The sequence below is a fragment of the Trachemys scripta genome, chromosome 2 (assembly GCF_013100865.1).
Source record: "Trachemys scripta elegans isolate TJP31775 chromosome 2, CAS_Tse_1.0, whole genome shotgun sequence".
Classification (NCBI taxonomy): domain Eukaryota; kingdom Metazoa; phylum Chordata; order Testudines; family Emydidae; genus Trachemys; species Trachemys scripta.
In genome coordinates, this window is record NC_048299.1 from 185,947,772 (window position 1) to 185,967,422 (window position 19,651).

A 19,651-nucleotide genomic window follows, 5' to 3' on the forward strand; every position below is an offset into this window, starting at 1 on the left:
AGTATCAGAGGGGTAGCCATGTTAGTCTGAATCTGTAAAAAGCAACAGAGGGTCCTGTGGCACCTTGGAGACTAACAGACTGTTAGTCTCCAAGGTGCCACAGGACCCTCTGTTGCTTTTTGCTGTGGATAAGAGATCCTGTGTTTAGGGCCTAAGAAGTCCTGAAGTGGTTTTCTCTTCTATTTGGGGGCTATTTATTTCCAAGCATAGTAGATGTAAAAATACTCAAAGCTTTTTTTAAAGTTGGATCGGCCCTTTCTGAATACTTAGTTATGCAAGTAACTTTGTTGTCCAACAGGTTATGTTGATTCAGTTTGTTAAACATGCCGTAAATTTCAAAGGTAGTCAAGTTTAGTGCTCATTTAAGACCTTTGTCCTGGCATTTCACCACATAGTTATCAAAACTGATTCATGNGCCCCCAAATAGAAGAGAAAACCACTTCAGGACTTCTTAGGCCCTAAACACAGGATCTCTTATCCACAGCAAAAAGCAACAGAGGGTCCTGTGGCACCTTGGAGACTAACAGACTGTTAGTCTCCAAGGTGCCACAGGACCCTCTGTTGCTTTTTGCTGTGGATAAGAGATCCTGTGTTTAGGGCCTAAGAAGTCCTGAAGTGGTTTTCTCTTCTATTTGGGGGCTATTTATTTCCAAGCATAGTAGATGTAAAAATACTCAAAGCTTTTTTTAAAGTTGGATCGGCCCTTTCTGAATACTTAGTTATGCAAGTAACTTTGTTGTCCAACAGGTTATGTTGATTCAGTTTGTTAAACATGCCGTAAATTTCAAAGGTAGTCAAGTTTAGTGCTCATTTAAGACCTTTGTCCTGGCATTTCACCACATAGTTATCAAAACTGATTCATGGCCAGGATTTGTAATGAGTACCACATCTGCCTTGTGTAATCTCTCCTCTGCATACCCTCTTTTGGCTCAGTTACTATGCATAATCTTTACTCTTTGCACTTGTTTAGCCTCTCCCTCTTTTGCTTAGTCATTGTGGATGAACACAGATCTGACTTCTTTAAAGAACTTTTAAAGTTACACAATAAACGTATTTAAAATAATGAGAATTAGTACAATTTATGGGTATTTTGGCTCTGCCTCACTACTTGAAACTTTGGTAGTAGCAACTGTTTCCTTGTGATAAGTGTGAGCCGGGATTATTTTCTTAACTTCGGAAGATGGGCAGTAGGCTATAATGCTGGTACACACAGCTCAGAGCAGCTAAAGTGTATAAACAGAGCTTTTTTCCCCTGTGCATCAACTATAGGGCCTTTCTGTCCATCTTGGCTCAGACATGGCTGAACTTAGACAACAGGAGGGAACTTGTCTGCCAGTAATTTTTATGAATTCATATTTTATATATAATATACAATTATATCCCCAAATCTACATTAAAAACATGATGCTTGCCAAGTAGAACACTTGAAGGTTAGATTGCCTATGTAACTTTGATTTGGCTCCCTAGTGTGTTTGCATTACAGTATATGATTATATACTATTTTTTTCCTCACAGCCTCCCTGCCTCATTCTGTGACTGGCTAGTTATGCCATATTTTTCATCTTTTCCATTCAGTGTTTGGCCTCCGGCTTTAATTAATGTACATCACCTAAACTTTGCTGCATTCAAATATAATTTCTTCATAGGCGTTTCTCTGATGCTTTGATAATAAGATCTGTGCAAACATTAATTAATCTTCACAACATTTCTGTGAAATTAGGTGGTATTACCTCCATTTTACAGTTGGAGAACTAAGGCCTAAAGAGATTAAGGCTGAAATTGTCAATGTCTACTAGTTTAGAGAGCCCAAATTGAGACTTCTATGCCTGATTTTTTTTTTCCAGAGTACTTAACATTTTATAACTCATCTTCAAAGTTTAGATCCAACTGACTTCTGCTGCAGTGAGTGCCAAACACTTTGGTAGATCTGATCCTACGTGTCTCACACTATGATCATATGATTAGACGTCTCATCATGCATATGCAAAAAATAGGTGAATTAAGGTTGCACAAACAACCTTAAAATTCTGGAATTGCCTGACATCTGAGTGCTTGACTTTGCAATCTTAATGTTCTTTTAACATTTTTTCTAATGTTATATATGTGCACATGCATATAACATCTCTTATTATATCCCCCACCATTGGATAAAGTATTAAAAACCTATTCTGTGGCTCTATTGAAATAAATGTTTTAACTTCAGTGGTGCAAGGTGCTAGTATTTAACCAGTAGATTATTAAATTAAAAAGCTGTTTTAGCATCTAATAATTTATGCTGCTTTACTGCTGGGGTGCAATTTCCCCCATTCTAAGTCTAGAGCAGCAAGCACTTCTTATCACTTAAATTAGATTGAATATTTTCAGGTGTTGAAGAAAATCTTTCTGAATAGGAAAGCATGATGTTCTTTTATTCTTATTATGGCTGAGTTCCATCCCACAACTTGATTCACAGCATGATTTATCGCTAACATCTGGTAAGCACTTGTTGAGGAAACCGAGAGAACCCTCAAGAGTGTGTCTCTGGCTGGCTGTCTCTGAGGGGAGTGGGGTGAGGAAGTAGTATGTTGTCACAGATAGGGGACTACCAAAATGGCCCTACCAAATTCATGGGCCATTTTGGTCAATTTTACAGTTTCATAGGATTTTAAAAATCATAAATGTAATGATTTCAGATATTTAAATTTGAAATTTCAGTGTTGTAACTGTAGGGGTCCTGTCCCAAAAGGCGGTTGTGGGGTGGTCACAAGGTTATTGTAGGGGGAGTCTTGGTAGTGTCACCCTTACTTCTGTACTGCTTTTAGTGGCGGTGCTGCATTCAGAGCTGGGCAGCTGGCGAGCAGCAGTTGCTGGCTGGGAGCCCAGCTCTGAAGGCAGCAGCAGCAGCGCAGAAGTAAGGATGCCATGGTATGTTGTCGCTACCCTTTCTTCTGTACTGCTGCTTTCAGAGCTGGGGTCCTGGCCAGCAGCCACTGTTCTCTTGCCACCCAGCTCTGAAGGCACTGCAGAAGTAAGGGTGGCAATACCCTGACTCCCCTACAATAACCTTGCAATCCCCCCATAAACCACTTTGGGGTCAGGATCCCCAGTTTGAAAAATGCTGATTTCCCCTGTGAAAACTGCATAGTATAAGGTAAAAGTACAAAAAAGACCAGATTTCGCGGGGGAGAACAGATTTCACAGTCCGCGATGTGTTTTTTTTTCACAGCCATAAATTTGGTAGGGTCCTAGTCATCGATACTGGCTGGTTTAGGAGAGTGGTAATAGAATGAGGAGGTTTTCACTTGATTTACTGGTTTATGATTTGGGTTCAGTGTAACTTAATTACCAATTACATACAAGTCCAATTGGCCATATCTGCAGAGAAGTGTTGAATGGATGTTGAGAGAACAGCCAGAATAGTTTAAATGAAAAGTCAGAGGAAACTTGCATTGCCTTCGACTCTGCTCCTCTCTTGTGAATAAGTAGAAGACTTCATTCTCCAGTAACCTGAGGGCATCTTACCTGAGCACTGATTTTGCTTTAAAACAGCGTCGTCAACTGTGCATTTCAGATTAACTCTGCCTTACTGTTCTTGGACACTGTCAGCTGAAATCTCACTGGTCTGACTTGTACTGCTTATAGTTATCAGAAATAACTAAGGCAGAAAAGAGAATACTCTTCTCTTTTTCAGGATTAGTGCATTTGATAGCTCTTATACACAGCGGTAGCAGATTTTTTTCATAAAGAAAATCTGGATGTGAAACCACATCGGCAGGGACAATTGAGCAGATGGAAGCATTTTGAATGCCAGCATTCCTTTGTGTTACATTATGTGTAGCTATAAGAGTTATGAGGTAATTTCATATTTTCAAAAGCAAGCTCTCGTTTTGGTTTACAGATACTAGGGAGACTCTAAAGATATATAAAGCTTTAATAAAGTAAAAAATGATTTGTTGCACTCATTATTGAAGTCCATAGCTTGTAGTATGTTAGGATTTGTTTCAACTTTCACAAGTGTAAATAATCCCTATGTAGGAAAAGTGTTGTTGTATTGTTTAAAGTTAATTTGCTTATGTATTTAACTTTCTGTCATGCCTTGAATAGTTCTGTCAGGCATGTCAGATGCTTCTTCTAGCAATTGTAGTCATCCAGGTGGAAGTTTTGAATGAAGAAATTATAGTTTGGAATGTAGGGAAGAAATCAGTTTTGCAAAAGGGAATTGGGGAAAAAATAAGGGAAGGGATTTTATTTTCACTCCGTGTGTAAACCAGGGGTCGGCAACCTACGGCGCACGTGCCAAACACGGCACGCAAGCCGATTTTGAGTGGCACACTGCCGAGGTCCTGGCCCTCAGCCCCCCCCACCCACTGCTCTCCCCTGTGGGGGCAGGAGGCAGAAGCTTGGTCCTGCGGCAGCCAAGCTTCCCCCCCACACACTTCTTCCCCCAGCGTGGTGCTTTCCTGCCCCTCCCCTCCCTCTTCCTGCGCTGATCAGCTGATCGCCCTTGCGAGGGGGAGCGGAGCAGAGCGTGCTCCCTGCTCCTTAGAGGAGGCAGAGAAGAGATAAGGACGGGACCTTGGGGAAGGGGGTGGAATAGGGCATGTCCCTTCCAGCCCCCTGTCATGAGCTGCTTTTAGGGCAGGGGGCTGGGATCACCCCCATGAGCTGAGCACCCCAGTCCTCTGCCCTGAACCCCCCCACACACACCCAGCCCTCTGCCCTCACCCCTGAACCGCCCCACACACCCAGCCTTCTGCCCTCCACCCCTACACACCCCAGCCCTCTGCCCTGACCCCTGAACCCCACACCCCCACTGTCCTCTGTCCTGACCCCTGAACCCCCCCACACACCCAGCCTTCTGCCCTGCACCCCCCAAACCCCCAGCCCTCTGCCCTGACCCCTGAACTCCCCCCCACACACCTAGCCTTCTGCCCTGCACCCCCACCCCCTATGTCTCTGCCCTGAACCGCCCCCCAGGTCTGGGGTCCCGGCTGCCGGCCCCTTGCCAGCTGGTGTCCCAGCTGCAGGCCCCGCTCAGCCCGCTGCCAGCCTAGGTGAACAGAACTCCAGGCTGGCAGTGGGCTGAGCAGGCTGGCGGCTTAAGATCAGCATTTTAATTTAATTTTAAATGAAGCTGCTTAAACATTTTGAAAACCTTGTTTACTTTACATACAACAATAGTTTAGTTATATAATATAGACTTATAGAGAGAGACTTTCTAAAAGAATGTTAAAATGTATTACCGGCATGCGAAACCTTAAATTAAAGTGAATAAATGAAGACTCGGCACACCACTTCTGAAAGGTTGCCTACCCCTGGTGTAAACCATGGGGTTCTTTAAAATATTGGAGAAAATTTAATGTCCTTAGAACATGCCCAACACAATTTTTTTTCATAATCAAGGTCTGGTTTGACATCTGAAAAATCCTTCCACCTCCTGTGACTTCTGGAAAATACCAAATTTTCAGTAACAGTGCATGAGATCTGAAATTTTTATTCTCTCTCAGCATCCAGGTGGTGAAGAAGTCCTAAGGGAACAAGCGGGAGGAGATGCTACTGAAAGCTTTGAAGATGTCGGCCATTCCACAGATGCCAGAACGCTGTCAGAGAGTTTCATTATAGGGGAGCTTCATCCTGTGAGTACATGATCAGTGTACAGATATTAATGTCACTGCAATTTTCAGTGTTTAGACATTTCTGTGATAAGCACACTAAAAATAGAGCTGGTAACCATTTATGCTAGCCATACCTCCTTATTCCACCACACCAGCTAACTTTGGGTGAAGCCAGGCTGCTCTTTCCTGCTCAGGCAGAAGCTGAGAGTTGAACACTCTGAAGTGCTCAGATAATGTGGTATCAAATCATCATAAGGGTACGGCTTATCTCTCCTCTTTGAAATGCATTACAGCCGGGGTTTTAACTTAGGTTGACAAATAACACTACAGAGCACTAAATCATACTGCACTCTCCAATCTGTACATCATGATCTCCCTAAAGATAAGATATAATTCTTTAAAATAGTATATCTTTGAATTTGTGTAAACCTTTTATAAGGAGTAGTCATCTACTGTACTGAAGGAAGTATTCAAAATGATCATTAACATCTTGCACAGGATAGCTAAGCTGAAATTGGACAGGGTTCTGTGTAGTTCATATCTGTGCCATTTATTTGTTGGAATAGAAGTGAATTTCAGAATCTATGCTTCATTACTTAAATATATTGCTAGCCCTTTTTGTTGTCAAGGTAATATTGAAAATATGAGGATAGTATAAATGATTAAATGGTTAAAACAAGTTCTAAATCTTCACCTCCTTCTTCTTTTTTGATCACCATGGAAAACACCACTATCCAACCTGTCACTTGGGCCTATAACCTGGGCATCACCCCTCATGAGTTCCTTGCATTCAGGCTATGGTTAAGTCTTGCTGATTCTTTTGCAGAACATCTCTAAGATACAACCATTCCTGTTTATCCACTCAGCTAAAATTCCTCCAGACTCTTATCAACTCATGTCTCAGTTACTGAAAAAAATATTTTTCTCTGGCCCAGACAAATGCAGTTGTGTCCCATTCACATCCATTCAGAACGCTGCTGCAAAGGTCATTTTCCTAGCCCACTGTCTCTTTGACCATCTCACCCTGTTTGCATCCCTCACTAACTCCCTTTTCTCTTTCACATCAGACATAAGCTACTTTCAAGGCCCCTCATGGCCTATCCTAACTCTCCTTTGCTCTGATGCCCAGAAAAATTGGTCAGTGTTCAGGTTCACTGGTGTGTTGATTCCACTGCCTATTGTGTTGACCAGTATTGTTTTCTTGTAATCCCCCTTTGGTCTGTATCCATCTTTTGTCTCTTAATTTACTTTGGAAAACCTTTCTTTTTTGTTCTGCTTCTACTTGTACATCACCGAGTACAGTGAGGTCCTGGTCCATAACTAGGGCTCCTAGTTGCTATGATGATACTACTACTACTACTACTACTACTACTACTACTAAAATGATCCCTGAGAAAATTTGGAAAAACAAATCTAAGGTGAGCTGCCACACTCTTCATCATGGGTTATTCTGAAACAAAGATGACTATCAACATTAACTATTTTTTATTTGGGGGTATTATAGTAGAAATATGCAGCCAGTGTGCTAACCCTAAACTGCTTCACACCTCATGTAAAAGACCCAGCTGTCCCTCACTTAACTGCCAATCTTCAGCTTCTGTCATCTTGACAACTTAGGTGATTTTGTTATGCACACAGTTATCTGAGGTATAACAAACAGAAAATACTGGCTTCATATTGTGTGTGGTTCATAATTTATGCTTTTATAAACTGCCTTTTAAAAACTTACCTGAATCTGCCACAGACTTTTCATCTGTTGCCTTAGGGTGCTGTAGAATTCAGGGCCATTGCAACAGAATGCCACAAAGCACATGGGACCTTGATTAGTTTGCGTCTATCTATTGTACGTGTGTGAATGGTGGAAGGAGCTATCAAATCAGGGTAATTGTTCAGTTGGTTATGCAGTAGACTACAGATGTGTATCTTTTAGGAACATAGGAAACGTAAATCTGCTGATGCATGGAATTTTGAAGTGCATTGGAGAGTTGCATTCAGTTGAATAAGGAAACATTCTGGGAATTATTTATAAGCAAATGATGTTGTCGTTGTCGTCATCACTCCCATAACTGAATTGGTCATTGGGGCACCATCATTGATGAGAAATCATCTAATTGTCTCCACCCCCGACGATTGTGTGACAGTACTTGAGTCTCTGCGAAGTCCATTCCTGTTCACTCTTCTATGTTGTCAATTCATCTCTTTTGTCTACCTCTTCTTTTCTTCCCCTGTACTGTCCCTTGGAAGATGATCTTGGACAGGCCAGATGATCTTGTTACATGGCACTTCAGCTTGGACTTAGTCATGGTCATCAGGAGGTTTTCATATGACCCAGTGCATTGAGTGATGTTACGGACCTCTTAGTGACATGGTCGAAGTAGGAGATACTTTGGTAAAATCCTGGGCATCTCGTCTCTGCTATCTGTATTTTCCGTTCAAGTTCTTCCATAAGGGTCCATGTCTCACATGCATACAGAAAAATGGAGATGACCATTGCGTGCAGCAGTTCCACTTTGGATTCCAGGGAGATGTTCTTATTCCTCCAAATTTGCTTTAGCTTTGCGGCTGCTGCTGCTGTTTGCACAGTTCTTGCCAGAATTTCTGCCTTTGATCCTTCGTCAGTGATTGCTCCCAAATACTTGAACTGTTTCACTGTCTCCAGCTCTTGTCCACTGACAGGGATATGTGAGCTGATCCTGTCACCTTTATTTGTCGTCAGCTTAGTTTTCTCTGCACTGATTTCCATGCCGTATTTTGCGGAGGTCTCATCCAATCATTTCACAAGGTTGGTTAGTTCATCTTCGCTGCCTGCCAGGTCATCAATGTCATCAGCGAACCGAAGATTTGAGATTGTTCGCCCCCCAATGTTGACTGTGCGCATGTGATCTTCTAGGGCATCGGTCATTATGCCTCCAAGTAGATGTTAAACAGTGTGGGTGAAAGAAGGCAACCTTGCCGGACTCCAGCAGTGGTGCGAAACCACTTTCCTATTGTGCCATTGACGGGAACTGCACTGTTGGCCTTGGCATACAATTATTTAATGGTAAGAATAAGGTTAGGACCAACACTGTACTCTTTCATGGTTGCCCAGAGAGCTTCATGCCATACTCTGTCAAATGCCTTCTTGACATCGTCAAAGACGTGTTAGATGTCCTGCTGGTGTTGTAAGTACTTCTCACATAGAACAGAAAGGTTGAAAATCTGTTCTGTGGTATATCTTCCAGCATGAAAGCCAGCCTGTTCTTCAGCGATGATCTTCTCTGTTTGTGGCTTCAATTTGTTCAATATAACTTTCAATATCACTTTGCTGAGATAGCTAATTAAGCTTATGGTCCGGTAATTTTAACACAATTGCAGGTTGTCTTTCTTTGGCAGAGTGATTATTAGTGACTTGTCCATGTGGAGGGCCACTCATTGGTCTGCCAGATCTTGTTGCAGATCTTGGTGAGTACATCTATTACTATTTCTCCTCCAAATTTCATCAGTTTGGCTGGGATATTGTCAATACATGTAGCCTTTCCATTCTTGAGTGATTTCACAGCTGTCTGCACTTCTTCACACAGTATTGGAAAGTCGTCCTCCTCTGAATCTGGGCTGTCTACGGCACTAGGATCTCCATTTCTGGTGGTTGTATTGATAAGAGCAGTAGTTTGTCCACCTATTGATGATGTCCCTTTCTTCTGTAAGACTGTTCCCATCTTTGTCTTGAATTGCATTAGCATTGGTCCATCTTTCCTTTGTCAGATCTTTTACAACGTGGAGGGCTCGTTTGCTATTTTTATCATTGATACATTCTTCAATTTTTAGAACATCATTTTTCAATCCATGTCTCCTTGGACACCTTCATTACTTTTTTGATCTTTCTGCTAATTGCTATATATTTATCAGATCTCTCATTGCTGTTCTTGTCTCTCTTAAGTTCTCTTCTAATGTCACACATCTGTAATGTTTCATTTGTGACCCGTGGTTTTGTCGTCTTACAATGTTTCCCAAGGATGTTCATTGCTGCCTCATTCATTAGCGTTGAAATTGTTGGTCATTGTTTCTACGTCTTCCTCTAGAGCAAGCAGTGGAACAAAATTTTCTGCCGATCATTGCTTGGAATGACTCTGCAATTTTTCGGTTTCTGAGTCTTTCCAAATCAAACTTGGTTCTGGTGAATTTTGGCCTGACGATTTTCCATAGCTGCAGCCAGAAATTTAGAATCACAAGGTCATGATCACTTCCAATATCAGCACCAGGGAAGCTCCTTGTTTTAGCCCTGTTTGTCTGAATGTCCCTACATTCCATGTGGCTATGGTGATGTTCTCTCTTCCACGTATCTTCTTTGTGGTTACACCAGTAATATACTTGTTGCGTCCGCTCTGGTGGGAGACTGATGACGCAGTCATTATTAACCCGGGGTGCAATCAATCCGATATGGACATGGTTGACTTGCTCATCATATGTTGTGTCTTGGGCAAATTTCTAACCTGACAGAGCCCATCCCTCTCCAGGCAGCCCCCTTTTAGTCGCCTGTTACGAGATGCAGGAGGAGCAGTGGGCCTATTCTGTCCCCAGACCCACAACCTACTAGTGGAAGGCAGCTTCATGATCTTAAGTCTACACTGTGTGTAAAAAAAAAAAAAAAAAAAAAAAAAAAAAAAAAAAATTGGCACAGCATTGTTAACTGAAACTAGTGACCTTCTCAGAAATCCTCTTTTGTACACTTCATTCTTGTCTAATCTTTTTTCCCTTATTTTCTTGCAGGATGACAGAGACAAAGTTCAGAAACCAGCGGTAAGTGTCATCACTCTGAAATAACAAATCCAGTATTTCATCTGGACACTGAGGTTTTTTTGCACACCGCGTACAGACTGAGACACAAGGACATGAAGGTCAAGTTTACTTTGGCCTTGGCTACACTTGCAGCTGTACAGCGCTGTGAGGTAAACCTATCTTCGTACAGCTGAGTGGTGAAAAGCGCTGCAGTCTGTCCACACTGACAGCTGACAGCGCAGTGGTGTGGCCACACTTGCAACATTTGCAGCTGTGTTGGGAGCGGTGCATTATGGGCAGCTATTCCAGCATTCATGTGGCTGCAATGTGCTTTCCAAAACGGGGGTGTTGGATGGATTGTGATAGGGAATGTGGGGGGAGAGGGAGTGCTTTTTGGAGCATGTCAGCTCTCTATTTTGCAAGTTCCGAACTCCGGGCCCCCTGCTCATTCATTTACTCACTCAAAGCATGCTGCAAACTGTTTGTTTGTTTCTCTGTGGTATGAGCTTTGGTCACAACAATGGAGAGGATTGGCCACTTGACCAGGTGATTAGTACAGCCTCTCCGAGATGTGGAGTACCTGCAGCGGTGTACCCAGGGAGATACAGCGCTGTAAGTGCCCTGCCAATGTGGACGAGGAGTGAGTTACCACACTGGGGGAGGCTTTACAGCGCTGTAACTTGCAAGTGTAAGGCCTTTAAAAATAAAACCTTAAAGTAGATTAAAGTACTGTACTTGCCGTGAGACCCCCTGTAAATCTGCGTGGCTTTACAGTAAACATTTCCTATTGTCTAAAAATGTGTTCTTCTGTTCTTGCTAAAATCCCCCCTCTCACCAAACAAAATAGGAAATTAATTCCAGTCTCTCATTGTTTCACTGTATAGAAAGTGCCACCAAATGCACAAATTAACTATCTTTTCTAGTTTCTAAATAAAAATAATCTTGAGTGTTAAGTGTAAAAGTTAAACTTTTAGGCACAGGTTATTAAGTTGTCCTTGTTTATGTTTTGTATGAACAGTTGGGACAGAGCTGAAGGGTTTCTAATTACCTCAACTTTTGCAGTGTAGCTCTTGGCAAAATGAACACAACTCACAAATAGTACAAGCATGACAGTTACCACACCTGTGCACAATTAAGGTGAAACTAGAAAAAAAAAAAAAAACTGCATCAAATCTGAGCTAATTATACCTTCACTATCAATACCTGAAACATTTTAGGTTAGGTAAACACTCAATACTACTATCGTGGATTCTTTTAGTGCTACTTCTGAATTTACAGGACATGCATCCATAACAGACGCTTTTGGGTGTATCTACAGTTAAAATAAAGCCACAGGAATTAGTAGAAGTGGTGCCAGCAAGTTGGAAATAAGCAGCAAATTATGAGGGCCAGTGCTTGTTTAGATTCTGATGCTAGTACACCTGTAGTAGGTGCAGCAGAATGCCCAGTAGGCAATTAGATTAAACTATGCACTCTTGCTTGCTAATTATCTCCTCCAAAACTTAGTTTCCTGGAGACTTACCCACCAAGTCAGGGATGTCTTGGGGCAATCAGAAAGAGAGCACTAACTTTGAGAGCCCCCCAAATAATTTGCTTTGAAAAAAGTATACATTTCTATTACTCTCTCAAAATATTTCAAAAGTACTCTAGTAACATTAACTCACCCACTGTCCAAATGTTTAACAACTAAACTATGTATTCTATACAACAAAATTCCAGGATTGTCACTTTGTGTCACTCTGAAGCCTATTATGTCTCTAGAGTCAGTGTGAAGCTCTGGAAACAGCAAGCATAATCAAGGGCTTTTTTTGTTCAGAATATCACTGGGTTTTGCGATCTGTTACCCTCCAGTTTTTAAGTTTTCCATCATTTTGACTTTACAAATTACATCCACGTGGTGCATAGCTATAGTAAGGCATGTATCTATGCCATGTCAAGAGTCCTAGAGCAGGTGTTCTCAACCTTTTTTCTTTAAGGCCCTCCCAACATGCTATAAAAACTCAGGGCTTCAGCTGGGGGAAATGAGGGGCAAGCTTGGGGTTCTGGGCTTCAGCTGCCTGGCAGGGGGGAGGCCTGGGGTCTTCAGCCCCATGGGGCGCCTGGGGCTTCGTGGTCCCCACTTTAGAAATGCTGTCCTAGAGCATCCTGATATCTGAGTTAATGTACAGTTAATTTGCATACAGCCATTTCAGTGCTTGTATGGGGGAGACGGTACAGATAGTGGGTTACTTGGTCCAACTGCCTCCTGCACAAAGCAACACATCTCCCACTACAACCCTCTAAGACAAAAGTCAATGCAACCACCCACACAACAATCAGCAGACAAAACAATCTAAACACTCACAACATCTCATGGCATCACAGACCCCTCATTCACCACCCACACAAATCTATAAACCTCTCCCAGCACAACATAACCCATAGACAAATCAGCACAACCACCCACACAGAAAAACAACCAGCATACACAATAATCCTAAATCTCACTGAAGTCTAAAATGCCTGAGTCGGTGTGAAGTGATGGAAACAATTACAAGCATAGTTGAAACCTTTTTGTTTAGAATATCACCAGTTTTCAATCATCACTGGGATTCATGGTCTGTTACCATCCAATTTTTAAGTTCTCAGTTGCTTTTAGACACATGTCTTTACAAATTACCTCTGTGCAACTGCTCAAGCTTTCAGCTACTAGTAGTTTAATTAGTAAACTAACTGCTACACTGAGCAGATTTTAATGAGAACATTAACTTTATTTTCTGACTTTCTGTTGAAATGTGTAACCTTGGCATTGCAGTTTTGTTTTAGTATCTTGTTTTTAAAAACAAAAACTTCTGACCTTTAAATGATTAAGTCCAGATGTCCCTGAGATAAATGGGATGGTGGATGAGTGAGTTCTCACAATTGCTCCTGCTGTTTAGCTGGAGGAACTGTTAAGGGTTGGGTTAACCAGGGCAGCAGCACATTTGAAAAAAGTCATTAAAGAATATAAACTTAGGAAGTACAGGCCAGTCAGCCTCACCTCACTCCTTGGAAAAATCATGGAGCAGGTACTCAAGGAATCAGTTTTGAAGCACTTAGAGAAGAGGAAAATGATCAGGAACAGTCAACATGGATTCACCAAGGGCAAGTTATGCCTGACTAACCTAATTGCCTTCTATGACGAGATAACTGGGTCTGTGGATGAGGGGAAAGCAGTGGATGTGTTATTCCTTGACTTTAGCAAAGCTTTTGAAATGGTTTCCCACAGTAGTCTTGCCAGCAAGTTCAAGAAGTATAGGCTGGATGAATGGACTATAACGTGGATAGAAAACTGTCTAGATTGTCTGGCTCAGTGGGTAGTTATCAATGGCTCCATGTCTAGTTGGCAGCTGTTATCAAGCAGAGTGCCTCAAGGGTCGGTCCTGGGGCCGGTTTTGTTCAATAATTTCATTAATGATCTGGAGGATGGCATGAATTGCACCCTCAGCAAGTTTGCAGATTACACTAAACTGGGAGGAGGAGTAGATATGCTGGAAGATAGGGATAGGATACAGAGGGACCTAAACAAATTAGAGGATTGGGCCAAAAGAAATCTGATGAGGTTCAACAAGGACAAGTCCAGAGTCTTGCACGTAGGACTGAAGAATCCCATGCACTGCTACAGATTAGGGACCGAATGGCTAGGCAGCCGTTCTGCAGAAAAGGACCTAGGGGTTACAGTGGACGAGAGGCTGGATATGAGTCAACAGTGTGCCCTTGTTGCCAAGAAAGCTAATGGCATTTTGAGCTGTATAAGTAGGAGCATTGCCAGCAGATCGAGGGACGTGATCATTCCCCTCGATTCGGCATTGGTGAAGCCTCATCTGGAGTAATGTGTCCAGTTTTGGGCTCCACACTACAAGAAGGATGTATAAAAGTTGGAGAGAGTCCAGCAGAGGGCAACAAAAATGATTAGGGAGCTGGAGTACATGACTTATGAGGAGAGGCTGAGGGAACTGGGATTGTTTAGACAGCAGAAGAGAAGAATGAGGTGGGATTGGATAGCTGCTTTCAACTACCTGAAAGGAAGTTCCAAAGAGGATGGATCTAGGCTGTTCTCAGTGTTAGCAGATGACAGAACAAGGAGTAATGGTCTCAAGTTGCAGTGGGGGAAGTTTAGGTTGGATATTAGGAAAAACTTTTTCACTAGAAGGGTGGTGAAGCACTAGAATGGGTTACCTAGGAAGGTGGTGGAATCTCCTTCCTTAGAGGATTTTAAGGTCCAGCTTGACAAAGTCCTGGCTGGGATGATTTAGTTGGGGATTGGTCCTGCTTTGAGCAGGGGATTGGACTAGATGACCTCCTGAGGTCCCTTCCAATCCTAATATTCTATGATTCTATTAAGATGTACATGCAGGTGTATGGGACCAGGCTCTTTGTGTTTCTGAAGGATTTACACAGAGAGAGTTCACTCTTTCAATAAGAATTGGTATTCCTTTTGTGAACAGTCCAAGCATCCTGTGTTTTAGTTGAACAAGGAAGATATGCATTGTTATATCCCTTGTAACATCACTGGGCTTTGTAATGTGATGTCAAATACCTGAGTATATTCAGTAGTGACTTTTTTTTTTTCAGTTGCTGATAACCTGTCTTTAATTCCACTCTGAAGAGAATAAAAATCATGCTTTACAAAAATAGTTTTTAATCAATTTTTAAAAAGCTAAAGCTTTTATTTCCATGTTGCTAGTTCTTTACTTTCTTCCCATTATATAGTCCTAAAACACCTACTTTAGCAATTTGTACTTGTTTCTTAATTGTTAGTGGAATTTCAGTTTTCCATAGATTTTCTACTAAGAAGTTTCACATTTTAGATCTGTGCTGAATGACAGGTCCAGGAGCTCATTGTTGTTTGTTTCCTGTGAGAACAATACAGAATTGATAAGCAAATAGCCTGTGCTATGTTTACAACCAAAACTATCTTCTGATGTGTTGCACTTCCATAAATCAAGAAAACTGAAATGTTTTGACTAGACTATACTTCTCCATTAGGAGTTGCTGTTTGAAGTCACTGAGGTTTGTGCTCCAAAGTCTCAAGTGTTTTGAAAATCCCACCCTTAATGTCTATCCAGGGGTTATAGGAGCCTAACTTTAGGCTCCGGATTTCAAAATCACAATAACGTTAATGTATGGAAGTCTAAATATCTAACACTAACGCAATATGCTTTTGACATGACACCAGTCTAATGTCACTAATGAAGTTGTTGAATACAATGTTAACCCTTGATATGAATACTTATGCAGATGCTTAACTTCAAGCACATTGATATTTCCATTGCTGTTAATAGAGCTACTCATGTGAGTAAAGCTATATACCTGCTTAATTGTTGATCAGAGTCTAAATGTTCAATATTTTGTTTCTGCCAGTAGCAGTTTCTTGAAGTTTGAATAAGATATCTTAACAGCAGTGGCATTTAAAAAAAATAATAATTTATTATTAACTTTAAAGTTGCAGTAGCACAAAACTTCAAATTAGTTTTACAAAGCTTCAATATGATGTAAATTAATCAAGTGAATTAATCACTCTACCCTCATTCTCAATAAAGAATATTTATGTACAAATTTGGAGTATTTAGCTTGAATTATTGGCAACCAAGAAGCCTTGGTCTTAAAATGATTTAGTTTTTCCATTGCAATAATTCAGCTTTTGAAATGTTTACCTGAGATTGAAACAAGCATGGAAAGTTTAGGCCCCAAAGAATATCTAAACAGTTCATAGTCTCTTGATATAACCTTAACTACAGATGTTAATGCAACCACTAACTAGTAAGAGAGGGACATTAAGAAACTACTTGGCAACAATTTTAGGTAACCATTTTGTTATAAATTGCAGCAGGAAACATGGGATCAGAATGTTATCTGATTAGCAAATTACTACTCAAGCTTTTAACTAAAAGGCTGCCTTCATCCTGGCATGAAAGCTGCATTTGTGGCTTGCATTGACTAGTTGTTGGGAAAAGGTACAAACAAAAGTGTTACGGTGAATCCATTTCCTTTAGCCAGTTCTCTGCGGGGAGGTGGGGGGAAATTGTCACTCATGTTCAGTATCTTAGTTATGACTTTTTGTTTTTCAGGAAACACTTATTACCACTGTGGACTCTAATTCCAGGTATAGTATGGCTTGTAATGTCATAAATTAAAACCGAATGGTGCTTCATGGTTGCCCTTCCCTAATTCAATGAAGTTGGGGGTGGGGGGGAATACTGTTCAGTTCAAACTACTAGCAAATAAGATGGTGGATATTAAGGGCTTATCAATGCAAGGAAGTTAATTTGTAGTAAGATAAGGAGTGAATTTAAAGCAAAAAGGCATTCCTGATGAACTCTGTGTGGATGCTCTTTAGTCTAGAATGAGTGTGTCCACACAGGGAATAATTTCCTGTGGAATCAGATCCTAGGAATGGATGACATGTGAAGGCTGTTGCCATATGTAAATCCCAGGTTTGCTCTCAAAACTCTCCAGGGCATGTTGTCATCTTACCATGACGATTATACACTTCATTGTGAAGTTAAGAGGTTACCTTCTTCTAGAGAAGAGCTGGTATGCTACTAATGCAGGAGATGCTTGGTGGTCTTACTCACTAGTGCTGCTGTGTCGCTAGCTACTCTGGATGCCTTATTGATAAGCATCAGCAAAGAAAAGTCTTGGCTATTGTTGCTGCATCTAAGTTAAATATAAAGAGGATTCTGGGCTAAACGTAGAACAGCACATATAGTAGAATTTAAAAATGTGCACAAATGTTCCGGGCATTTCAACACAATCCAGCCAGAACTTCATGCATTAATACTGTTCATTACATAGAGGAATCCTGTGACTCAAGAACTTTCCACATCACTTCCAATAGAGGAATTGAAGTACAAAAAGTTTTATTGGGAAAGCTCACCAGTATCTGCTCTTCAGTGGATGGCACAGCTCTGTGGCGACAAGCCATGGCTTTAAGTTTGACTGAAATCTTATTGTTCTCCAATCTTACAAAAACTTTATTTCAAAATCTAACTGTGGACACTATCATGTTGGCTGGCAAGAGCATATCACCAGCATTTAGTACTAGACCAACCTAAACACTCCCCCAGTCAAAGGCTCTTATCCTCATTTGAAGGGTGGAAAAGGAAGAGATTACAAAGTAAACTTTTATAAGCAATAAAATATCTAGTCTGTAATTTTAGCAGCTGTTAGACATTGCATGAAAATAATTCTCACTGTGATTCCTTCTAGTTGGTGGACCAGTTGGGTGATCCCAGGAATAGCAGCAATTATTGTGGCCCTGATGTATCATTTCTACATGTCAGAGTAAGCATCCTCTGAGAACCAATAAAAGGAGAGACTGATTTGGGAAAGAAAATAGAAGCCATCTTAACCCACTACATTTCCTGAAAAAAGCATAATAGCTGAAAAGAGAAATTTTTAAAATTGAACTTTTCCAGAAAACTTTCTGCGGTGTACTTTCTTCTTAATGCTACCTTTTACTCACTGTTTAAGCGCTAAAGGTAGTGTTTATCTTTTATATAACACTGTTATATTCTCTAATGAACCATTTGAGATAACGCTGATTTCTTTATTACAGCAGACGTTATGTATGTACCTGCCTGAAACTTGTAACATTGCTTCTTTAATGTTTGTTAAGGTTCTGTCTGAATTTAATATGAATCCTTCAGCCCTAAATAACTATGAAAATTGGTGGGCATGTGTCCATGAAAATACTGTTCATTTTACCTTTTACCCATAATCTTGTATTCTTTGCTTGCAGTCTAGCACTGCTTTCAAATCGATTGTTTTTTTTTCTACATAAACAAATTCCATTTTTTGTACCTTTTTATTTAAAAATAAAAGGGAGAAAGTTCTGTGGTAGTAGGTCTAAGGGTCCGTAAAGCTTGTAAATATATGTAGAGTGTAGCCTATACAATGTGTGGGCCTACATGTCAGGCTGTACAATGACCTACTTAAGACCTTCCTGACATCTTGGTACCTAGGATTGGTACAGAGTGCTATCATAAAAAAGCCAGATTGCTTAATTCAGTTGCTCTTTGGAAAACCATCACTGAAGCACAGTGACAATTAAACTTAGGATAATATTTATATGAAGTGTCCCAATTATTTCCCTATCTAGTTGGAAAAAAAACATACAAATCAAAAGCTCTTTTATGGGTTCTGCCTTTTTTGGGGAAAATATTATGTAATTTCCACAACAGGTAATTTTTCTAAGCGGAGCAAAATATTGCTTTTAGCAACCAAAGCTCTACTGACGTGACTATAATTTATCCTACAACTTGAGTCAAACCTTGAGGAAATCTTCAACTTAAAGCTATGGTTCCTAGTGAGTGAAACTCTCCATCTAAATCTGCACTAACTACGCAGCTGACTGTGCTCCTTCTTAGTACTAAGGAAAAAAGGTAACATACAACTTGTACTTACCATGAAAATAACTCTTTGGCAGAGGAATCTTGCTGTTTGCATTTTCTGGGGCAATGTTTTTAACTTCTGCTGCTATTTTTTCTATGTATTTGTATGCACAATATTCATGAATAAAAGCAAATCCCTGGTGTACCTCCCCATATTCCTATAAAATTGGATTTTCTGTCTCTCAAATGTATTAACTCTAGCTCAGCCGATGGATTTTTCTATGGGTATGTCTACACAGCACTGTAAGCCTAGGATTAGTGGGCTTGAGTCAGCTGACTCGTGTCAGAACCCAGAGCTTGAGTCTCCACACTGGTTAAGGATTTTTTGACCTGTGCTTGAACCTGGGCCTCTGGTGTCCACACTGCAGTGTACAGATCTGAATCAAAATAACCCTATCCAAGAGTGTCTAGTGCCCTGCACCCGACAGTGTCAACACTCCAGCCCTACAACTGGGTTGCATTGTGGGAAAACTGCCCACCCTGTTTTTTAACAGAATAAGAATCCTTATTGAGGTTGCAGGAACAAACCATCCCGATGTGTAGAAAGAATAGTAAATATGGCAGGCGACCAGCTTGGCTAAACAGTGAAATCCTTGCTGATCTTAAATGCAAAAAAGAGGCTTATAAGAAGTGGAAGATTGGACAAATGACCAGGGAGGAGTATAAAAATATTGCTCAGGCGTGCAGGAGTGAAATCAGGAAGGCCAAATCACACTTGGAGTTGCAGTTAGCAAGAGATGTTAAGAGTAACAAGAAGGGTTTCTTCAGGTATGTTAGCAACAAGAAGAAAATCAAGGAAAGTGTGGGCCCCTTACTGAATGAGGGAGGCAACCTAGTGACAGAGGATGTGGAAAAAGCTAATGTACTCAATGATTTTTTTGCCTCTGT

General features: G+C 40.9%; 1 protein-coding gene across 1 annotated transcript in view; it reads left to right on the forward strand.

Moving 5' to 3' along the window:
* Positions 1 to 18,918, forward strand: part of LOC117873301 (cytochrome b5) — a 29,410-nt gene extending 10,492 nt beyond the window's left edge. Inside the window, exons 2-5 of the mRNA XM_034762517.1 lie at positions 5,487 to 5,615; positions 10,341 to 10,370; positions 16,439 to 16,473; positions 17,580 to 18,918. Coding sequence (XP_034618408.1) covers positions 5,487 to 5,615; positions 10,341 to 10,370; positions 16,439 to 16,473; positions 17,580 to 17,658 — 273 coding nt within the window. The 3' untranslated portion in view covers positions 17,659 to 18,918. The remainder of the gene's footprint in view (positions 1 to 5,486; positions 5,616 to 10,340; positions 10,371 to 16,438; positions 16,474 to 17,579) is intronic.
* The last annotated feature ends 733 nt before the right edge of the window (positions 18,919 to 19,651 follow it).